Here is a 19,790-nt window from a genome sequence, read left to right on the forward strand (position 1 = left end):
ACAGGGAGATGGTGGTAGGAGAGAGAGGGGTATAAAACACTTTTCCGCCACAGTCATTTTCACTGCGCTGAGTTACAACGACAAAGCTTCACACCAGCTCACTTCATAACATAGAGGATTTCATCCCCTGAGCCTCACTAGATTAACTGACCGCAACCAGAAAAATTAAAGGAATGTCATTGTTACGGAATGAAAAAGAGACTAATTCCAAATGGAAACCAGTGGTGTTATAGCTCAAATCCTTGGTAATATTTTTCCAAAGAAATTAGAGAAAAAAACTCTACTCCATACAGGGCATTCGTAAAGTATTCAGACCCCATGACTTTTTCCACATTTTGTTATGTTACAGCCTTATTCTAAAAATGTGTTTTAAAAAAACGGTTTCCTCATCAATCTACACACAATACCCCATAATGACAAAGCAAAAACTGTTTTTTATAAATGTTTCAAATCTATAAAAATAATAATAACTGAAATATCACATTTACATAAATATTCAGAACCTTTACTCAGTACTTAATTGAAGCCCCTTTGACAGCTATTACAGCCTCGAGCCTTCTTGGGTATGACATTACAAGCTTGGCACACCTGTATTTTTGGAGTTTCTCCCATTCTTCTCTGTAGATCCTCTCAAGCTCAGTCAGGTTGGATGGGGAGCGTTGCTGCAGTGCTATTTTCAGGCCTCTCCAGAGATGTTCGATCGGGTTCAAGTCTGGGCTCTGGCTGGGCCACTCAAGAACATCAGAGACTTGTCCCGAAGCCACTCCTGCATTGTCTTGGCTGTGTGCTTAGGGTCGTTGTCCTGTTGAAAGGTGAACCTTCACCCCAGTCTGAGCGGTCGGGAGCAGGTTTTCATCAAGGATCTCACTATACTTTGCTCCATTCATCTTTCCCTCGATTCTGACTAGTCTCCCTGCCCCTGCGGCTGAAAAATCCCCACACCATGATGCTGCCACCACCACCCTTCAACGTAGGGATGGTGCCAGGTTTCCTCCAGACGTGACGCTTGGCATTCAGACCAAAGAGTTCAATCTTGGTTTCATCAAACCATTGAATCTTGTTTCTCATGGTCTGAGAGTCTTTCGATGCTTTTTGGCAAACTACAAAGCGGGCTGTCATGTGCCTTTTACTGAAGAGTGGCTTCCGTCTGGCCACTCTACCATGAAGACCTGATTGGCGGAGTGCTGCTGAGTTGGTTGTCCTTCTGGAAGGTTCCCCCATCTCCACAGAGGAACTCTGGAACTCTGTCAGAGTGACTATCGGGTTCTACCTCCCTGACCAAGACCCTTCTCCCCCGATTGCTCAGTTTGGCCGGGCGGCCAGCTCTAGGAAGATTCTTGGTTGTTCCAAACTTGTTCCATTTAAGAATGATGGAGGCCACTGTGTTCTTGAGGACCTTCAATGCTGCAGAAATATTTTGGTACCCTTCCCCAGATCTGTGCTTCGACACAATCCTATCTCAGAGCTCTACGGATAATTCCTTTGACCTCTTGGCTCAGTTTTTGCTCTGACCTGCACTGTCAACTGTGGGACCTTATGTAGACAGGTGTGCCTTTCCAAATCATGTCCAATCAATTTAATTTACCATAGGTGGACTCCAATCAAGTTGTAGAAACATCTCAAGGATGATCAATGGAAACAGGATGCACCTGAGCTCAATTTTGAATCTCACAGCAAAAGTTCTGAATACTTATGTATATAAGGTATTTCTATTTTGTATTTTTTACAAATTTGCAAACATTTCTGAAAACCTGTTTTCGCTTTGTCATTATGGGGTATTGTGTGTAGATTGATGAGGAAAAAGTAGTTTAATACATTTAATACATTTTATTATAAGCAAGTAACGTAACAAAATGTGGAAAAAGTCAAGGGTTCTGAATACTTCCCGAATGCACTGTATATCCCCACCTGAAATGACAGCCAAACCATTGAGATACCACCACTGACCCTCTCTGCTCTAGGCCACCCGGCACTAAATGGTTGAAAATGCAGGCTTTCTACTGGGCAGCTAACGCTGCATCAAACAGAGTCCTGGACTTGGAGAGCATGTGGCTCTACCGTGATGTAATGACTCGCAGGTGGATACTTGTCCGTCAACGGGTCCCTCTTCAGAACACTCCATTTATGAGGCAGCTGTTCCCTAAACACTAACCACTCTCCACTCTCCAGCTCTCTCAACACTGCATCATAGTTCCCTCGAGTGCCTGAAAATGGACACATCCCGTTCCACCCAGATTGAGGAAAAAGCTTTAGTTATAGTAGTTACCGCTCTCCCTCCTCTGTTTGGTTCAGTCTCCCCTCCCTTTTCCTTTCACGTTGTTGCAGTGTGAAAGGCAGCCTGTCTCACATGAATGCAGTTCAATCAGCTGTATCCATCGTCTCATTGTGGCTCCCATTCATTTGCCACAAAGATATGACTGACGCAGCTCAATAGCCATGGAGAGGCAGAGATGAAAGCAGATTGAAGAACACCTTGTCAAAGTCATTTTCACATCAATTTACAATTACATTAAGCCTGTGGAAAAAGAGAGGATCTTCCTGAAAGAAAATGGTCCCTGAAGACTCCAGATTTTTGGGATAATTAACTATTGTACTGTACCTCCTCCTTTAGGCGGCTCTCCAATGGATCCAATGGTCGATCAATATATTGCTTTTTTCAAATGTACAAGCTTATGTAGCGTTTCACAAAATACTGTTTGGAATGAACCTCGCACAGCCCTGTTATCTGTGAAAAAAATCTCCCATGTTAAAGAGAACTTTCCCCTCCCTGTCTGAACCTCTGTAGGACACCATGTTGACATTTCTCTGAATGGCCAGCCCTGTGTTTTAACCTTTGTCTGGTTGTTAAAGGCCTGGTGATTGTCTGTGAAAAGGTCAAGTAGCTCAGGACTTCCTCTGTCTGTACACTTCACCCTGCCCTTCCTGGACCCTCCTCTCTCTATATGTGAGGGGTTGTGTGTGTGTGTGTGTGTGTGTGTGTGTGTGTGTGTGTGTGTGTGTGTGTGTGTGTGTGTGTGTGTGTGTGTGTGTGTGTGTGTGTGTGTGTGTGTGTGTGTGTGTGTGTGTGTGTGTGTGTTTTCCTGAACCTTTGCCTGGATTGGCTGTACACATTACCTTCAAAGCCCATAAAACTCAGCCACATGTGGAGGATTCATTCATACTATAGGTCTAAATAGGACGAGGATCATTTTATTACTGTTCATTCAGAAAAGCCAGGATGAATTTACAAAAGAGGTCAGCTAACTCCCTGCCAAACTCACAGGTCAATCCTTACTCGGATCATATTGCTCTCAGCATCTCCTCTCTGCCAGCCAGCCAGCCCCCCATCCATCTCCTGTTCATGAAGCCAGCCCCCATCCATCCCCTGTTAGTGAAGCTAGCCAGACCCCATCCATCCCCTGTTAGTGAAGCCAGCCAGACCCCATCCATCCCCTGTTAGTGAAGCTAGCCAGACCCCATCCATCCCCTGTTAGTGAAGCCAGCCAGACCCCATCCATCCCCTGTTAGTGAAGCCAGCCAGACCCCACCCATCCCCTGTTAGTGAAGCCAGCTAGACCCTACCCATCCCCTGTTAGTGAAGCCATTCCTCTTCTGTCTCTCCTGCGTCTCCTCTTCTCTTCTGCCTCTCCTCTCATGCCTCTACTATTCTTTGTCTCCTGCCTCTCCTCTTCTCTCATGCCTCTTCTCTTCTCTTCTGCCTCTTCTCTCCTGCCTCTCCTCTCCTCTACTGCCTTTCCTCTTCTCTCCTGCCTCTCCTCTTCTCTCCTGCCTCTCATCTCCTCTTCTGCCTCTCCTCTTCTCTCCTGCCTCTCCTCTTCTCTCCTGCCTCTCCTCTTCTCTCCTGCCTCTCCTCTCCTCTCCTGCCTCTCCTCTTCTCTCCTGCTTTTCCTCTCCTCTCCTGCCTTTCCTCTTCTCTCCTGCCTCCTCTCTCCTCTCCTCTCCTCTCCTCTCCTCTCCTCTCCTCTCCTCTCCTCTCCTCTCCTCTCCTCTCCTCTCCTCTCCTCTACTGCCTTTCCTCTTCTCTCCTGCCTCTTCTCTTCTCTCCTGCCTCTCCTCTTCTCTCCTGCCTCTCCTCTCCTCTTCTGCCTCTCCTCTTCTCTCCTGCCTCTCCTCTTCTCTCCTGCCTCTCCTCTTCTCTCCTGCCTCTCCTCTCCTCTCCTGCCTCTCCTCTTCTCTCCTGCTTTTCCTCTCCTCTCCTGCCTTTCCTCTTCTCTCCTGCCTCCTCTCTCCTCTCCTCTCCTCTCCTCTCCTCTCCTCTCCTCTCCTCTCCTCTCCTCTCCTCTCCTGCCTCTCCTCTCCTCTCCTGCCTCTCCTCTTCTCTCCTGCCTTTCCTCTCCTCTCCTGCCTCTCCTCTTCTCTCCTGCCTCTCCTCTCCTCTACTGCCTCTCCTCTCCTGCCTCTCCTCTTCTCCCCTGACTCTCCTCTTCTCTCCTGCCTCTCCTCTCCTCTACTGCCTCTCCTCTTCTGCCTCTCCTCTCCTCTCCTCTCCTCTCATCTCCTCTCCTCTCCTCTCCTCTACTGCCTTGCCTCTCCTCTTCTCCTTTCCTGCCTCTCCTCTCCTCTCCTGCCTCTCCTCTTATCTCCTGCCTCTCCTCTTCTCTCCTGCCTCTCCTCTTCTCTCCTGTCTCTCCTCTCCTGCTTCTCCTGCCTCTCCTCTTCTCTCCTGCCTCTCCTCTATTCTCCTGTCTCTCCTCTCCTGCTTCTCCTGCCTCTCCTCTCCACTCCTCTCCTCTCCTGCCTCTCCTCTTCTTTCGCGCCTCTCCTCTCCTGCCTCTCCTCTGCTCTCCTTTGTGTTGTCTGTTTAATCCTCTTTATCCTCCCAGGAGAGGGACAGACATCGAGGCCCTTCTCCCCATATCCCCTCCTCGCTCCTTCCTTCTCACACACGCATAATTAGCAGAACAGATAACATTCTCCCTCTATTGACATGGTATTGTTTAGTGGTGCGTGTGGGCTACCTCCTGCTAGTTACATGTCTGCCTGGAACAGATCTGACCCGTGTTTGTGTTTCTCTCGCTCCCTCTCTGTCCCTCCTCAGGCTCCATGCAGGCTATGAATAAGACTCGACGTATCATGGAGCAGGGCGGGACTCACTTCTCCAACGCCTTTGTGACCACGCCCATGTGCTGTCCTTCACGCTCCTCCATGCTGACGGGGAAGTACGTTCACAACCACAACACCTACACCAACAACGAAAACTGCTCCTCCCCCTCATGGCAGGCCCAGCACGAGACTAGGACCTTCGGAGTGTACCTCAACAACACCGGCTACAGGACAGGTCAGTGGTCCGTACAGAGCGACACACACACATAGACGTACAGACAGGCACGCACACACACACACCTGAGGCTACCCAACTCTCTGAAGGCATGTATCTCCTATTAAATTAAGCCAAACACTCATTTAATTGAGAACTCAAATATTTGTCATAATTAGGTTACACATTGCACACCCTCAGTGAAAGCCATTAGATGGGTTTTCCACTGCCTGGTGTTCTGTTCTCTACTGATGCTGAGTGTGCTAGCTAGGCAGTAGCCTGACTGGGGCTGAGAACACTGGGGGCTGTGCCAAATAGCACCCTATTACCTATAAAGTGCACTACCACCCTATGGGCCCGGGTCAACAGTAGTGCACTATAAAAGGAATAGGGTGCCATTTGGGATGCACACCGGGCCTCTCTGAGTGGATGGCCATTATCTGTGATGGGCTCCACTGTTTCACCTACACAGACGCTGACATTCTGTGTCTCGTCCACTCTGTTCCTATTGCATCAGGTAGACCTATCTACAGTCATAACAGAAGAAAAGACATGTCTGGAGCCAGCTCTTCATGCTCTTTTTCCTGTCCTCCAGAAATCACTGGAATTATGGGAGAAGAACACACACAAGCATGCATACACACACACACACACACACACACACATGATCAAAATGGCGCCGACAGAGAGGGTCGCCTCGCTTTTAGTCCTTAGGAGACTTTGCAGTGTTTCGTTTTTTTATGTATCACAAGCATTTCGCTACACTCACAATGACGTCTGCTAACCATGTGCATGTGACCAATACAATTTGATTTGATTTGATCCGCTATTGTTTAATGCGCACACGTGCACTCAATTTCAAAACAACGCATTTGATGATGTGGTTATGTGCTCCTTCCACAAACATTTAAAGTTAAATCTTCGTGACTCGTTCCAAAATGAAAGGAGAAGCTCTGCACTACTGTCCCAATGTCGTATTGCCACACGCATTCTTTGAAATCCTGATCAGGAATGTAGAAACTCAACAGAGTTTACAATCAGTCCAGAAAATGGCACTCGGTGACAACTAGACATGCTGTAGTGTCTGTTCCAAGAAGAAATCCTCCATGTTCCCACGGACGGAAACAGCAACCCACGTCTGTCTACACCGACGTCTTGTGGCAGCCCATCAGTTCTGTGTTCACGTTGAGCCCCTTTCCCCCAGAGGGATGCACTGTGGCTGGGCCAGTAGTGTGTGGTTGGTGGTGCTGCTTACACTGTAACTCTGCTGATTTAGAATCAGGTCCCCCGCTGTGCTGTCCATATAATCGTATTATGATCTAAAAGACTAAACTGATCCTATATCAGCAATCCTAGACTCTTTGCAAAAAAAGGCCTGTTAAAGAACAAACTGTTTTTTTTTTTAACTATTAGAAAAATCACCAGGTGGAGAAACTCTATGTATGTATACACAGTGAGCTCCAAAAATATTGGGACAGTGGTTATGCACTTCAGCACCTTGGATTTGAAATGATACAATGACTGTGAGGTTAAAGTGCAGACTGGCAGCTTTCATTTGAGGGTATTTTCATCCATATCAGGTGAACCGTTTCGAAATTACAGCACTTTTTGTACATAGTCCCCACACTTCTACATTCATGTGGATGCTACCATGATTATGCATCATCCTGAATGAATCGTGAATAATGAGGAGTGAGAAAGTTAGTCTCGCAAATATACCCCGAGACATGCTAACCTCTCACCATTACCAATAACAGGGAAGGTTTGCATTTTTGGAGGGGTATGATATTTGTACGTCTAACTTTCTCACTCTCTGAGCGTTCAGAGCGCACACTGAGCGTTGATCGTGACCTAACAACAGCAGTCAAGCACCCAAGCTAACAGGCTAACGTTGGCTAGCTTGCTAACTACTTCCAGACACAAATGAGAGAACACCCCACTCTGACCATTTTACTCACCTTAGCAGAGCTGGTTAGGCTGTTTTCATGTTATCCAGAGCGTTGGTGACTGTAACTGCGCTGCTGGCAACAATTTAATGAAGCTTTTTTGCCAATGTTTACTGGCACTGGCCATATTCAACGGGTGTTGAGCGTTCGTAAATTCGGCCGGCATTCTGCTCTCTGGCACACTCAGATGAGAGTGCTCTGGAATCGGAGCAGGTAACCAGGGAGAATTTACCAGCTACGTCTATCGACAGTTGTCGCGGTGACATCATGAACATTCTATTGATATCGATACTTGCATAGTGGAGAGCAACACTTATGCAGTTCTACTGCGTGATATCTTTCATAAAAGCTGTGTTAGAAAGGATTACCTACACATACTGACCAGCTCATGTTATAGACAGAAGAGTGCTACAGTACAGGGCAGACCAATCCAAACCATCTCTCGGCATGTCCAGCCCACTCATTATCTCATCCAATCATGGCTAGCGGGAAGGTTGCTGTCTTTTTCTGTAGCTATACCAACTAGGCTCGTAATTTAACAATTGTATTCATATTTACAGATGGCATACACGTTTGTTATTAATACACATGAAAGTTCACATGTTCCAGAAGGGATTTCTGCCCCAAAACTAATTTCGATTAAAAAAAAAGTTATCCTGTGAAGTAGTGGTGCACGACATACACCTAGTTTCCTGAAACGAGTCACAATTGTTGTTACTAAGTATTGTTTGTTTCTTGAAAACTCAAGAGATTTCATTCTGCAAAATGTCAAATAAATAATGTAGTATTCACCCTCAGCTACTTCCTGGTAATCCACCTGGAGGGGAGCAGATCAGTCTTGTCTCTGACATTTATCCGTTCCAAATTCAGCAGAAGCAGCAGTAGCAGCACTTGGACAGCCAGAGCTTTTTACTTCCCATGCTTATGCTTTCATCGATCCGTCTGTTGGTTTGTTAGTGCACCCCCAACAGCTGAATCATGAGTATTGACGTACGTGTCAGTGACATTTCAGCCTCCACCGCCCAATCCCTCCTTCCTCCATCCATCCTTTCACAAGAAAAGCAAATGATGAAGTGTGCAGATGAAACCAATTAGATTGGATGTAACTAAGTTAATTGAATTGGCTTTTTTGCCTTTGTCCTATGGTCCACCATGTAGGCTTCTTTGGGAAGTACCTGAATGAGTACAACGGTTCCTATATTCCTCCTGGATGGAGGGAGTGGGTGGGGCTGGTCAAGAACTCCCGCTTCTACAACTACACCCTGTGCAGGAACGGAGTCAGAGAGAAACACGGCTGCGAGTACCCTAAGGTCTGTATAATATCTGTGTGTGTGTGTGTGTGTTACTTCTCTGGTGCTGTGCTCTGCCTATGGCTGTGTGCACGATATAATCTAGGGTTCAGATCTTACATCAGGCATCAACTTTGACCCACTCTTCATTTCCATACATTTACCCACTGTATCTTCTCTCAACATGTTTCCCAACGGCATAGAAATATTTAACTGTCCTGTTTCCCAGCACCACCCCATAGCCTGTCCAGCACAACACCTGGTCCCAGTTTAGTTCTAGTGGAGCCTGCCAACTCTTTCCAGGAATGGGTTCCTCCCACAGTAGAGAGGGATGGAGGGGAGGAGCAGGAACACTGCCCTGCAGATGTACACAACCTGTTCACTAAAGGCTCTATCTCCATCCCTCACGGCCACTGTCTCAGAGAGGGGGTAAGAGAGTAGGGGCAGGAGGAGGAGAGGAAAAGACGAGTGTGGAACACTGACTGCATATTCCCCTTGGCTCGTTCTCAGACCGCCATCTGGAACCTTCTCCTTGTCATTCCAGTCTCCGTTCTCATGGAGGAAGAGACCTCTCTGAAGAGGCTATTTACTGCAATAGAATATTAGTTACACATCTGAAGTGTTTGATGAAACATTGTCCTGGAAAGGAAAGGGAAAGGGGGATACCTAGTCAGTTGTACAACTGAATGCGTTCAACTGAAATGGGTCTTCCGCATTTAACCCAACCCCTCTGAATCAGAGGTGCCGAGGGCTGCCTCGATTGACACCCACGTCTTCGGTGCCCCGGGGAACAGTGGGTTAACGGAGCAGAACGACAGATTTTCACTTTGTCAGCTCGGGGAATCGATCCAGCAATCTTTCGGTTACTGAGAGAGCTAGCATGTGGTGACTTGTAAGAATCTGTTTAAGAGAGTCCAGCTGATAAAACAGACATTTGTGGAAAGTGTATTTACTGATGTCCCCTTTCGTTGTGAGGATGTTAAATCAATATTTCATCTTCTTGCAGGACTACTTTACGGATCTCATCACAGAGGACAGCATCAACTACTTCCGTTCCTCTAAGAGGATGTACCCACACCGGCCAGTGATGATGGTGATGAGCCACGCTGCCCCACACGGGCCGGAAGACTCCGCACCGCAATACAGCACTGCCTTCCCCAACGCATCCCAGCACATGTGAGTGTCTGGAACACACGTGCAAGCATGCACAGATTGCACGAACCATGAAGTGGCTTTACTGTGTAAGGAAACAACATCATTCTGACTCCTGCACTTACAAAAGCAATAACATTAACCTTTTATGTAGTGATGTTTTCATGGGATGGCGGCTTAAATGTGAGGCTATCGGGTATAAAACAAGGTATCTTGTGTCAATGAGTAATGTCGAGAACTATATATGATTCCAAGATAAAGCAATATTTTCAGTTCTCTCCTTTTCTCCGAATCTTCAAGGGAAAGCAGTTATCGGCTCCAGTGAACAATGTGTCACTTTCCCCCTGTATTCTCTCTCATTCTCTCCCTCGCTCTCTTTCCCTCTCCCCTTCCCTCTTTCCCTCTGAAAAAGAGCGGACTCCGATAGAGATGCCAGTTTAGATATAGGTTCAAATGTCCCGGCGTCGCGGTTTAGAATGGCCAGCAGGAGACAGGGATACAATCAACATTTTATTACCACACACGGCAAACAGGAAGAGGAGACGAGTAGCTGTGAAAGTGGTTTTATGGTCAGTGACGCACTAACACACAGTTGGGGTCAAGATGTGAGTTGAGGTGGAGGACAGGAGTTTATAGAGGTCGTCTCAACCTGCCCTCCTGTAAACCACTAAAGAGCTTGAGAGGCAGAGGGGTTTTTGCTGCTCCCAGGTAGAGCCTCTGATTGGCTGAATAGGTCATGTGACTCTGGTTGGACCTAGCAACCGAGTGTTCCAGGAGCAGGGGTGTGAACGTTGGGGGGCAGAGTGTCTGTGAACAATAGAAAGCCCATCCCACCCAGTACCTCTACTCTCTTCGGGGTAATAACGTTTCTTAAAGTTGTGTCTCTGAGAGAGGGTAAGAGAGGGCCCTGAGAAGCACTCATGGGCAACTGTAAGGGTTTTCTACACCCTCCCTCCATCTATCTTTGCACATACCAGTACTCTCATTGCAATCATATCCATCAGGGCTTGTCGGTGCCATTCCCAGCCATGCTGGGTTGTGTGTGTGTGTGTGAGTGTGTGTGTGTGTGTGTGTGTGTGTGTGCGTGCGCTCTGTGGGCTCTCTCTCCTGCCTCTGAACAAATACGTGTTCACTTTCTTAAACACTGAAACACAGGCATACAAACAAACACACACAAATGCACACATCAACACACATTGTATCACTGCTCTGTGCTTTAGATTTAGAGGCATCCCATGAGGCACAATCAGCGTGTAGTGGCTGTGATCGCTGTATCGTGTCTAAGGCACCCAGCAGTGCTGCGTCTGAACTGGGCACACTGCAGAGAACTGTATCTCACAGCCCTGCCTGGACACAACACTACACTACACAGCCTGTTGGCATGTGTTGCTGTTGTAATTTGACCCCTGAAAGCCTGTAGCTGGGATGGGAGGCTGCTCTCTCGCCCCTACTCACCTTCTCCCTCACCCCTCAGGTGCACCCTGTTCCCTGCTATCTCTCTCTCTCTCTCTCTCGCTCTCTGATAATGCCAAACTCTTTCCCCTCATCTCCTCCTCTCACCCTCTGTAGCTCTGGTCTGATGGTAAATGAAGGCAGTGATGCACATATCATGTACACTGTCAGAGATGGCACTGGCTGATTTCACTGCCTGTCGGTCCCTGACTGGGCCTGCTGGGAGATTACACTGTGATGGGTGGAGGGTGGAACGGTCTGGGAGAGGAGAGGGAGAAGGGGGGAGGTGATGGCTGATGGCTGATTCCTGTAGAAAGTCACGCCCACACTGCATGTAGGACAAAACAAACAGGCATGCCCTCCGATACATAGCGGATAAACAGTCAGGGGGCTTCGTCAGGCTAATGCAAGGCAGAGAGAGAGGAAAGGATGGGAGGGTGGAGAAGAGACTGGGGGGGGGGGAAGGAAGGGGGAAACGGTGAGTGAAGGGAATGAGGAGATCAATGGGGATATAAGATAAATGGTGACAAACAGAGAAAGTAAAGAGAAAGATCAATGAGTGTTTGGCAGGTTGTTGTTAGTCCGTGGTCGTGATGAGCAGGGAACAAAAAGCAAACAGTGGTCCATGTAGCCTGTACAGATCCAAGAATGGATTATTCTTGTCCTGTTAAATGTCCTGACGTTCTATTAATCACAGTTTCATAAGAAGTACCCCCCTCTCTCTCTCTCCCTCCGATGGTCTTTATAGTCCTGATAGGAACTCTCACTCCAGAGCCTGGTGTTCCTCTCATCTGTCCCCTCTAACAGTACAAACCCATTAGTTGGAGTGTCAGCTGAGCCCGCTCTAATGCCACTCTTTCTTGCTTAGTGGTGTGTTATTTTATGTGGTGGTGTTTATTTTTTAATTGCCTCAGTACTCTCGCTGTCTCCTCTGTAGAGGGCTTTTATTTTCTCTGTTTCAATCACGCTGACGGCCTGTCCTCCCCTTTACCTCTCTCTGAGGAACTTTTCACTTTTTACAGGACTACGTTTTTAGTTTGGGCTCTCTCTAACTCGCAGGGAGTTTTCTCTCCTGTAGCACCTTGTGTTTTGTCCCTGTGGTCCAGACTGTTTGCTCAACCCTAAGAACCCCTCCAAAGAACCCCTCCTTGTCTTTCATGAATTCATCAGAACACCCTTGGCCTCCCTATAGTTACCCCAATAATCCACCATGTCAAATTCCTCTGTGCCCCTGTTCAGTTTGCCCTGCTTGGCTACAAAGCTAGCACAATTTTCCTCCCAGTAATTACCTCCCTGCACCATGGAAACCTCCTCTTAACCACTCCCCCTCACTTCCTCCCTCCATCAAAGACCTTTTTGCCCCCTACGTAGTCAAATCCCCCTTCTATTCTCACCCCCTCCACTCACATTCCCCTGTAGCTTCACCCCTGCTTCCATCAAGCCATGGTGTCACAAGCCCTCTATAAACCCTATCGCCTCCAATCTCCAACTATGAAATTCCTCACTTTTCCATCTTCTGTGAAATTCCAACTTCCACTCGGTTTTTGGAAGTTGTTCTGTGTGGGAGAGAGGAAAAACGGTTGATTGCCTTTGAGACCCAGTGGTGATTGTCCCTGACCCCAACAATCATATTTTTTTCTCCCCTTTTAAGTGGAGAAAGCTTAGTGGTTCAGAAGCAGCTGGGAGTCTTAGACGTGAGAGAGACCTGCGAGAATTGAACGGATTACAACATTGTCCAATAAAGTGGAGACCCTGCATGGTGAAGGAGAGAGAGAAAAGGAGAGAGTGGAAGGGAGGGAAGTCTAGAGTTTAGAGAGGACATTTTACTCTAAACCAGAGAAAAACAAATGCAGCTGATCCGTTAGAACTGTGTTGCACAGCTTGCCCACACTCACAGCTGGGTCTTTCCACAAAATAAATGCCTTTTGTGTCCCTCTTATATTTCAAGTAGAAATCCAATATTGGATTTTAAAAGCTTCTATTAAATGAAGTGCCCTTTAATTAATATAGAACACTTGGAGAATTCAATAAATCTGTGTAGCATTTTGACTGTCCCTCCGTCCACCCTGTGTCACTTCTAGGAAGATTTTAACCCACTTTCTTTTCCCACCAAACTTTCTCCAAGTTTCACCGTCATTGTAAAGTCCTAGTTATTTTGTTGCTTTGACAAAGTCATTTCTGAAGATTATTTATTTAATGTGATTAGTGTTTCATTTAAGTCTGTCCCTCATTTTAAGGTCGAACCCTGTTACGTGAACTACACTCTCGTTTTAACATGGTAAAACTATTTCTTTTAAAAACATCTCATAGTCAAATCACAGTGTAAAAACAGGTGAGTTGGTTCTATACTTTTGGGCCATTTTCTGGTGTTTTGTGGTGAAAACTGAGCTGGTCGAGCAGGACACGTCAACCCTGTTACCCACAGTTAGACATGCTAGAAATGTTTGAACAATTTCATTTGTTCTTGTGAAGCTTGCATTCAAATGCCACTCCCTGTTGCACTCAAAAGGTAGCGAATTAGTGGATCGAGCCAGCTATCAAAGCCACAGCACAGAGCTAGTGGTAGCCATGGGCAGTCTGTGTGCGAGGTACAGGGGGACAAAGGAAAGAGGGAGAAAGCAAGAGAGATAGGGAGGCAGTTACGAAGTGAGGGTGAGATGGAGAGAACCGTTGAAAGTGGAGGGGAGTAACTCAATCACATGATAAGAGCCATTTGTTTCCAAGAGATTATTCAGATGGTGGTGATGTCCCTCGCCTTGTCGTTTTCTGCTGTGTGTGTGTGTGTGTGTGTGTGTGTGTGTGTGTGTGTGTGTGTGTGTGTGTGTGTGTGTGTGTGTGTGTGTGTGTGTGTGTGTGTGTGTGTGTGTGTGTGTGTGTGTGTGTGTGTGAATGTGCAGGGCAAAGTAATGAATGTCTTTGCTCCTAGTCATTAATCACACACACACACAACATCCTCCCACTGCACAACTCACAGGAGCCTCATCTCTCTGTGTGCCAAAAGGCAAGCCAGTTTTTTTTAATTAAACCAATGACCAGCCACCAGCCCCAATTACACTGAGCAGTCCCGTCTTAGAATACATCCCCACCCTCCCACTGTCCTGATATATTATAGAATTACTCTCCTGGCTCACACAGGCACACACACACACACATTCCCAGCTAACCATATTTTTACCCCAAAGCAGCCATGCATGTATAGAAATTTTTCACTGTAGACATTTGTCTTCTGTACAACATACAGTGCATTCTGAAAGTATTCAGACTCCTTCATTTCCCCCACATATACACCCCATAATGACAAAGTGAAAACCGGTTTTTAGAACTTAAAAAACAACGTTAAAAAAAATGTAACTAATTATATACATAATTTAATTTGGGCCATTTTCTGGTGTTTTGTGGTGAAAACTGAGCTGGTCGAGCAGGACACGTCAACCCTGTTACCCACAGATAGACAGGCTAGAAATGTTTTAACAATTTAATTTGTTCTTGTGAAGCTTGCATTTAATTGCCACTCCCTGTTGCACACAAGCTTCAATATCCCCTTCAATTCCCCTTCAATACCCCTTCAATCCCTCTTCAATACCCCTTCAATCCCCCTTCAATTCCTGTTCAATTCCCCTTCAATACCCCTTCAATTCCCCTTCAATACCCCTTCAATTCCCCTTCAATTCCCCTTCAATCCCCCTTCAATCCCCCTTCAATTCCTCTTCAATCCCCCTTCAATCCCCCTTCAATCCCCCTTCAATTCCTCTTCAATCCCCCTTCAATCCCCCTTCAATCCCCCTTCAATACCCCTTCAATACCCCTTCAATTCCCCTTCAATTCCCCTTCAATCCCCCTTCAATCCCCCTTCAATCCCCCTTCAATCCCCCTTCAATTCCCCTTCAATTCCCCTTCAATACCCCTTCAATTCCTCTTCAATACCCCTTCAATCCCCCTTCAATCCCCCTTCAATTCCCCTTCAATTCCCCTTCAATACCCCTTCAATTCCCCTTCAATTCCCCTTCAATCCCCCTTCAATCCCTCTCACGGTCAACCTGGTTACTTTATTTGTCACTTGAGATGGGAACATAGGATTTTTTATTAAGTCCATATTATGGCAAGAACAGCTCAAATAAGCTAAGATAAATGACTTTAAAATGACTTTAAATTACTGTAAGACACAAAAAATGTCAAGAACTTTGAAAGTTTCTTCAAGTGCGGTGGCAAAAACCATCAAGCGCTATGATGAAACTGGTTCTCATGAGGACCGCCACAGGAAAGGAAGACCCTCTGCTGCAGAGGATAAGATAGAGTTACCAGCCTCTGAAATTGCAGCCCAAATAAATGCTTCACAGAGTTCAAGTCACAGACACATCTCAACATCAACTGTTCAGAGGGGACTGTGTGAATCAGGCCTTCATGGTCGAATTGCTGAAAAGAAACCACTACTAAAGGACACCAATAAGAAGAAGAGACTTGCTTGGACCAAGAAACATGAGCAATGGACATTAGACCGGTGTAAATTTGTCCTTTGGTCTGGAGTACAAATTTGAGAGATATGGTTCCAACCGCTGTGTCTTTGTGAGATGCAGTGTGGATGAACGGATGATGTCTGCGTGTGTATTTGCCACCGTAAAGCATGTAGGTGGAGGTGTTATGGTTTGGGAGTTCTTTGCTGTTGACACTGTCTGTGATTTATTTAGAATTCAAGGCACACTTAACCAGCATGGCTACCACAACATTCTGCAGCTACACACCATCCCATCAGGCTTGGACTTAGTGGGACTCTCATTAGTTTTTAAACAGGACTGTGACCCAACACACCTCCAGACTGTGTTTGGACTATTTTACCAAGAAGGAGAGTGATGGAGCGCTGCATCAGATGACCTGGCCTCCACAATCCCCCCCAACCGCAACCAAATTGAGTTGGTTTGGGATGAGTCAGACCTCAAAGGGAAGGAAAAGCAGCCAACAAGTGCTCAGCATATGTGGGAACTCCTTCGATACTGTTGGAAAAGCATTCCAGGTGAAGCTGGTTGAGAGAATGCCAAGAGTGTGCAAAGCTGTCATCAAGGCAAAGGGTGGCTATTTGAAGAATCTCAAATATGAAATATATTTAGATTTGTTTAACACTTTTTTGCTTACAACATGATTCCATATGTGTTATTTCATAGTTTTGATGTCTTCACTATTATTCACTATACAATGTAGAAAAAAGTAAAAATAAAGAAAAACTCTTGAATGAGTGGGTATTCTAAAACTTTTGACTGGTAGTGTGTGTGAATGTACTATTTAAGTTTCTCTCTTTTTTACATTTGCAAAAATGTCTAAAAAACAGTTTTTGCTTTGTCATTATGGGGTATTGTGTATAGATTGAGAAAATGTTAATATAAATAACTTAGAATAAGGCTGTAACATAACAAAATGTGGAGAAATTCATGGGGTCTGAATTCTTTGCGAAAGCACCGTAAGCATTCTTTATTAAAGGTAGACTAACACATCAACAATCAGAACAATGGAACTGCCTACCTGGCATCCATGACCCTTTAATGCTGTGCTTGGGACAATAGTTCATTATGGCAGAGACTTTGTGTCACTCATGGTAGGCTACTCTTCAAGCACCTAAAGTCAAAAACTTTTAAAAGATGCTTTGTCAATGTTAATACGATGTCACTAAACTTCTCTGAACACTTCCCCCGTCTCTTCTCTCAGCACTCCCAGCTACAACTATGCTCCGAACCCGGACAAGCACTGGATCATGCGTTACACTGGGGCTATGAAGCCCATCCACATGGAGTTCACCAACATGCTACAGAGGAAGAGGCTGCAGACCCTGCTCTCTGTGGACGACAGTGTGGAGAAGGTGAGCTTAGAGCGCCCCCTACCTGCACCCCTCCAAGGGATCCTGTATGGCTCAGTTGGTAGAGCATGGCGCTTGCAACACCAGGATAGTGAGTTCGATTCCCGGGGCCACCCATACGACAATGTATGCACACATGACTGTAAGTCACTTTGGATAAAAGTGTCTGCTATATGGCATCTATTATATATCATTCCTTCAATGTCTTTTCCATCTGTACCTTTCCATGGCCCAAGAAGAGGATACACACCCCATTCTTTATTGAGATAAGTTTGGAAGATATCTGCTCTGTGTTCTAGGTGTATAACATGTTGGCTGAGACTGGAGAACTGGACAACACGTATATCATCTACACAGCTGACCATGGCTACCACGTGGGCCAGTTTGGACTGGTCAAGGGCAAGTCCATGCCCTATGAGTTTGACATCCGAGTTCCCTTCTACATCCGAGGGCCCAACGTGGAGGCAGGAGCCATGTAAGTGTGTGTGAGGTGGGGATGAGTGTGTTGTATGGCTGTATTATCTTTACTCGGAAGGGTACTGTGGATGACTTAACCCTGTGGGACTGATCCTTACATCCGTACCTACATTAAGTCAAATGTATAAATACAAATCCTCTGAGTCCTCTATATAGCTGGTCTATCCCCTTTATGACTCCATAAGATCACTGAAAGTCCGACAGACAGACAGACAGACAGACAGACAGACAGACAGACAGACAGACAGACTGACTGACAGGGACAGACAGACAGACCGACAGAGACAGACAGACTGACCGACAGAAACAGACAGACAGACAGACAGACAGACAGACCGATAGAGACAGACAGACAGATCGATAGAGACAGACAGACCGACAGAGACGACCGACAGACAGACAGACAGACAGACAGACAGACAGACAGACAGACAGACAGACAAACAGACAGGCAGACAGACAGACAGACAGACCAATAGAGACAGACAGACAGACCAATAGAGACAGACAGATCGATAGAGACAGACAGACCGACAGAGACGACCGACTGATACAGACAGACAGACAGACAGACAGACAGACAGACAGACAGACAGACAGACTGACTGACTGACTGACTGACCGATAGAGACAGACCGACCGACAGAAACAGACAGACAGACAGACAGACTGATAGAGGCAGACAGACAGACCAATAGAGACAGACAGATCGATAGAGACAGAGAGACCAACAGAGACGACCGACTGACACATACAGACAGACAGACAGACAGACAGACAGACAGACAGACCGACAGACCGATAGAGACAGACAGACAGACCAATAGAGACAGACAGATCGATAGAGACAGAGAGACCGACAGAGATGACCGATTGACACAGACAGACAGACAGACAGACAGACCGATAGATACAGACAGACAGACCAATAGAGACAGACAGACAGACCAATAGAGACAGACAGATCGATAGAGACAGACAGACCGACAGAGACGACCGACTGACACAGACAGACAGACTGACTGACTGATAGAGACAGACTGACCGACAGAGACAGACAGACAGACCGACACAGACAGACAGACAGACTGACTGACTGACTGACTGACTGACCGATAGAGACAGACTGACCGACAGAGACAGACAGACAGACCGACAGAGACAGACAGACAGACCGACAGAGACAGACAGACACAGACAGACCGACCAACAGAGACAGACTGACCGACAGAGATAGACCGACAGAGACAGACAGACAGACAGACAGACAGACAGACCGACCGACAAACCGACCGACGGAGACATACCGACGGACAGACAGACCGACAGACAGACTGACTGACTGACTGACTGACTGACTGACCGACAGACAGACAGACAGACAGACAGACAGACAGAATGACAAACCGACCGACGGAGACATGCCGACGGACAGACGGACGGACAGACAGACTGACTGACCGACAGACAGACAGACAGACAGAGACAGACAGACTGACAAACCGACCGACGGAGACATACCGACGGACAGACAGACCGACAGACAGAGACGGACAGACAGAGACGAACGGACCAACAGACGGACGGACCGACAGAGACAGACTGACTGACCGACAGACAGACAGACAGACAGACAGACAGACAGACAGACAGACAGACAGACTGACAGAGACAGACAGACTGACAACCGACCGACAGAGAAGACCGACAGAGACATACAGACCGACAGACAGAGACGGACAGACAGAGACGAACGGACTAACAGACGGACGGACCGACAGAGACAGATCTCATTTGTTTCTCCAGACACCGTCCTGATCGACAGAAACAGACAGACAGACAGACAGACAGACAGACAGACCGATAGAGACAGACAGACAGATCGATAGAGACAGACAGACCGACAGAGACGACAGACAGACAGACAGACAGACAGACAGACAGACAGACTGACTGACAGGGACAGACAGACAGACCGACAGAGACAGACAGACTGACCGACAGAAACAGACAGACAGACAGACAGACAGACCGATAGAGACAGACAGACAGATCGATAGAGACAGACAGACCGACAGAGACGACCGACAGACAGACAGACAGACAGACAGACAGACAGACAGGCAGACAGACAGACAGACAGACAGACAGACCAATAGAGACAGACAGACAGACCAATAGAGACAGACAGATCGATAGAGACAGACAGACCGACAGAGACGACCGACTGATACAGACAGACAGACAGACAGACAGACAGACAGACAGACAGACAGACAGACTGACTGACTGACTGACTGACTGACCGATAGAGACAGACCGACCGACAGAAACAGACAGACAGACAGACAGACTGATAGAGGCAGACAGACAGA

General features: G+C 46.8%; 1 protein-coding gene across 7 annotated transcripts in view; it reads left to right on the forward strand.

Annotated features, from left to right (window-relative positions):
• LOC139416505 (extracellular sulfatase Sulf-2-like) overlaps positions 1-19,790 on the forward strand; it is a 181,714-nt gene that overhangs the window by 137,187 nt on the left and 24,737 nt on the right. For all 7 annotated transcript variants that reach the window (XM_071165184.1, XM_071165180.1, XM_071165182.1 and 4 more), the window contains 5 exons: positions 5,039-5,278; positions 8,362-8,513; positions 9,499-9,668; positions 16,791-16,941; positions 17,238-17,413. In XM_071165184.1, coding sequence (XP_071021285.1) covers positions 5,039-5,278; positions 8,362-8,513; positions 9,499-9,668; positions 16,791-16,941; positions 17,238-17,413 — 889 coding nt within the window. The remainder of the gene's footprint in view (positions 1-5,038; positions 5,279-8,361; positions 8,514-9,498; positions 9,669-16,790; positions 16,942-17,237; positions 17,414-19,790) is intronic.

The sequence above is a fragment of the Oncorhynchus clarkii genome, chromosome 9 (assembly GCF_045791955.1).
Source record: "Oncorhynchus clarkii lewisi isolate Uvic-CL-2024 chromosome 9, UVic_Ocla_1.0, whole genome shotgun sequence".
NCBI lineage: Eukaryota > Metazoa > Chordata > Actinopteri > Salmoniformes > Salmonidae > Oncorhynchus > Oncorhynchus clarkii.